This window comes from Syzygium oleosum, unplaced genomic scaffold (genome assembly GCF_021117445.2).
Source record: "Syzygium oleosum isolate NSW1041296 unplaced genomic scaffold, Sole_v2.1 Sole_v2.09, whole genome shotgun sequence".
In the NCBI taxonomy this organism is placed as follows: Eukaryota; Viridiplantae; Streptophyta; class Magnoliopsida; order Myrtales; family Myrtaceae; genus Syzygium; species Syzygium oleosum.
Genome location: NW_026607493.1, coordinates 2186193 through 2190443, shown reverse-complemented (window position 1 = coordinate 2190443; position 4251 = coordinate 2186193). Strand labels below are relative to the sequence as shown.

Sequence of the window (4251 nt, the reverse complement as noted above, 5' to 3'; positions counted from 1 at the left end):
TTTGAATCTCAGGATCCGTAGATTGTAATGCCTTAATCCTCGCCTGAATCTCTGGTTCAATCCTCAAGGTAGCTAACAGATTTGAGAGGTGACTTACCTCAAACTTGAATTCCGAATCTGGCACCCCTTCGAGTAATGTTCATTCTTTAACCATCATCTGCGCAATACTTGATTTCCGACTAAGTGCATCCGCTACCTTATTAGCCTTTCCGAGGTGGTACATGATGTCGCAAACATAATCCTTCAGGAGTTCCATCCAGCGACGTTGTCTCATGTTCAATTCCTTCTGAGAAAATAAGTACTTCAGGCTCTGATGATCCGTGTAGATTTGAAACCTTTCCCCACATAAATAATGCCTCCAAATCTTAAGTGCAAAGATGATAGCAGCAAGTTCCAAATCACGCGTCGGGTAGTTAAGTTCATGAGGTCTTAATTGTCGCGATGCATATGCAACCACTTTTCCATGTTGCATTAACACGCATCCTAATCCCTTTAGCGACGCATCACTATAAATCTCATATCGTCCGGGACCTGACGGTATCGTTAATACATGGGCGGTAGTCAACTTGTGCTTAAGCTCCTGAAAGCTCCTCTCACACTTGTCTGTCTATTCAAACCTTGATTCCTTCTTAAGTAAACGTGTTAGAGGAGTAGCTATCGCGGAGAACCTTTCCACGAAATGTCTATAATAGCCTGCAAGTCCTAGGAAACTCCGAACCTCTATCACTGTTGTCGGTCTTGGCCAATTCGTGATTGCCTCAATCTTTGTTGGATCCACTGAAATTCCATCCCCGGAGATTACATGCCCAAGAAATGCTACTTGGTTGAGACAGAACTCGCACTTACTAAACTTGGCACAGAGTGCGTGTTCTCTTAGAGTCCGTAGAACCATCCTTAGATGTCGCTCATGATCCTCGGGGCTCCTTAAATACACCAGAATGTCGTCGATGAATACAATAACAAACTGATCCAGAAACTCCTTAAACACCCGATTAATTAAATCCATAAAGGCAGCCGGGGCATTAGTTAATCCAAAAGGCATTACCGTAAACTCGTAATGTTCATATCGAGTACGGAATGCTGTCTTCAGTATGTCCTCCTTCTTAATCCTCAACTGATGGTATCCCGTTCTTAAGTCTATCTTGGAGAATACCGATGCCCCTTGCAGTTGATCGAATAAGTCATCTATTCTTGGCAACGGATACTTGTTCTTAACAGTCACTTGATTCAACTGCCTATAGTCAATGCACAAATGCAAGGACCCGTCCTTCTTCCTTACAAACAGCACTGGCGCTCCCCACGGTGACGCACTTGGATGGATGAACCCCTTATCCAGTAGTTCTTACATCTGAACCTTCAACTCCTTTAACTCTAATAATGCCATCCTGTAGGGCGCTCTAGATATCGGTTTTGTCCTGGGGGCCAACTCAATTATGAATTCCACTTCCCTCTCAGGTGGCAATCCTAGCAATTCCTGAGGAAAGACATCGAGGAAATTGCACACCACGGCTATCTCTTCTAGCCTCGGTTCCTTAATCGATGAATCAACCACAGTAGCCAGGTAACCTTGACACCCATCGTCCAACAACTTAGTCACCGCAAGCGACGAAATCCAAGGAATCGAGGTTCCTCCTCGATTCCCCACAAACTCATATCTAGGATGACCAACCGGATTAAATTGGATCACCCTGTTACTACAGTCCATAACGGCTTTCTGTCTAACCAGCCAATCCATGCCAATAATGACATCAAAATCAAACATAGCCAAAACAGCCAAATCCATCAATTCTTCCCTACCACCAACAACAATCTTACAGTCTGAACATCCTAACGAGATTAGCACTTTATCCTTAACAGGGGTGGTAACACATAAATTTACCTCTAACGGTTTCAATTCCATGCCAGCCAGATCAACAAATTGCTCAGACACAAATGAATGCGATGCTCACGGATCAAATAAGGCATAAGCAGCATGATCACATAAAGAGACCATACCTGTGACCACGCCAGGTGCATCCTCCGCCTCTTTGCGAGCCATAGCATAGATTCTCCTTTGAGCTGGGGGTCGGTTCTGAGTATTTTGCGGGGCGGTTCCGACCTAATTTCCCATCCGAGGCTGTTGCGGTTGTATTGGTGGCCTAGCTTGTTGCCTCGGGCAATCTCTCACTTGGTGACCATGTTGGCCACATCCATAACAAGCTCCACTTCTGCTCGGGCAAGGGCCATTCCCATGCCTCCTTCCGAACGATCGACATGCCGCGCTGGAGTGATAGTTCGGCTTTCCAATGTTTTTCCTAACGGGAGGTACAAATCGCCTATTCCCAGTCATAGGTCTCTTTCCAAAGTTCCGATTGTCCCTAACCGGCGCGTATCGCGATCCCGAAGCGGCAGCCCTTTCTGTCATATCTCGTTCAACCATTTGTGCCTACTCGTAGAGTTCATTATAATCCCTCAAATTCAGAAGTATCAGCTGATTGCGGAGTTCCGGCTTCAATTCATCTCGAAACCTCCGTGCCCTATCCATAGGGTCTTCCACCATCCTTGGTGCGAACTTAGATAGTCTGGCGAATTCTGCTTCGTATTGATCCACTGACATCTGATTTTGGCGAAGTCATAGAAACTCTGCCATCTTCTGTTCCCGTGCACTCTCAGAAAAGCACTTGCCATTGAAGACTTCAACGAACACAACCAAAGTCTGAGCGGTACCAGCAGGGAACACTCTTCCTCTGGTGGCCTTCCACCAATCACTCGCATTTCCTTGGAGCTGGTACACCGCCAAGGTTACTTTCTTTTCCTTGGTGCACCCTAGTACCTCAAAAGCCTTTTTCAATTCCTCTACCCACAGCGATACAACCTCAGGGTCACCTTTACCATCAAACTTAGGGGGCTTTAAGTTCAAGAACTACTCAACTAGCTGATGCATCTGCCTATTCACATTCACTTGCCCTTGACCATAATTCCCATTTCCACTCTCATTATGACCACTATTCCCATTATTTCCATTAGCCCCGTTAGCAGCGGCAACAGCGGCTTCAACAGCAGCGGCAACAGCAGCAGCTTGTCCTTGAGTCTGCCTACCCATCAAGGTTCTAACTTCCGCAAGTGCCCTCAATATCCCATCCACTCTAGGATCCTCCATAGCTCTAGCTCGTGAACCCCTTTGGCCTCTTGTCCCCCTAGTCCCTCTGTCTCGGCTACTCATCCTCACAGGGTTCTCTCACCAATACCTAAACCTGCTATAATTCCGCCCAGGAATTATAGACCTAAGCCATCTACTCAAGTTTAGCAATTCTAGGCAGTAAATCACAACGGCAATCATAAGACAAGCAACCGCAAGGCAAGCATGAGCGACACCTAATGAACAGAGTTTCGGTCTCACCTTAATCCTCGCAGCGCCTGCAACCAAGAATATCACCAAGTAAGCATCCAGCAATCACAAGCACATAATCGTGAAGCATGTATTAAGCAATCTAAACTTGTGATCAAGCAGGTCTCCCTAAATGACTACCCCAAAGTCATCGTCATTATCACTCCAAGTCTCGACCAAACTTGGATCGAGCTGACCTTGCTCTGATACCAATTAAACGGGGATGTCACGCCCCGAACCTCGAGAGCGCGCCAACATCCCTCCGAGGTCATCAAGTATGCGACATCCCAAGATTTGTCGCCGACCCAAACCAAACGCTAACGAATAGTGTAAGCGGAAGCAAAACGAACTCTCCATACAACATGTAATCCAACGGGATAATAGAGAGACAATCGAAACACATCAACAAATACATGGGTCCAAAAGAATTGGGGGGTGGGTAAGCTTAACTCCTCTACAAAAGGGGTACTCCAAAAGAGATGAGGAGAATAATCCCATCCTTAGATCATCACGGTACCCTGGTGGCATCTCCGGATCAGTCATGGTCATGGGTCTGAAATGGTTTGGTTATACAACCATGAGAACACTTCTCAATAAGCAACTACCTAAGCCTCGCTTAGGCTAACACGTACTTCCGGACAATCCTAAACGTGCAATTCTAACAAACAACGTGCCATAGACAATCACAGGCGTCCTTACCCCGCCTTGGCACATGCACACGCCCTGCACGTTAGAATACCGCCATAACATGGCAATTCGCTCCTCGAGCACATGATACAACCACATGATGTAAACGTGCACAAAACGGTTATTAATCCAGACATACTCAATAGTAACACAAGCACATTGCATTCCCCAATGCATAACACACGATTATAAATGTC

General features: G+C 46.2%; 1 protein-coding gene across 1 annotated transcript; it reads right to left on the bottom strand.

Annotated features, from left to right (window-relative positions):
* Positions 1-2611: 2611 nt before the first annotated feature.
* Positions 2612-3139, bottom strand: LOC115661867 (uncharacterized). Its single transcript, XM_030584065.1, has 2 exons — positions 2953-3139; positions 2612-2865 (listed from the first exon to the last, which is right to left on the bottom strand). Exons 1-2 carry the CDS (start codon positions 3137-3139, stop codon positions 2612-2614), a joined length of 441 nt encoding a protein of 146 aa, XP_030439925.1.
* Between the last annotated feature and the right edge of the window lie 1112 nt (positions 3140-4251).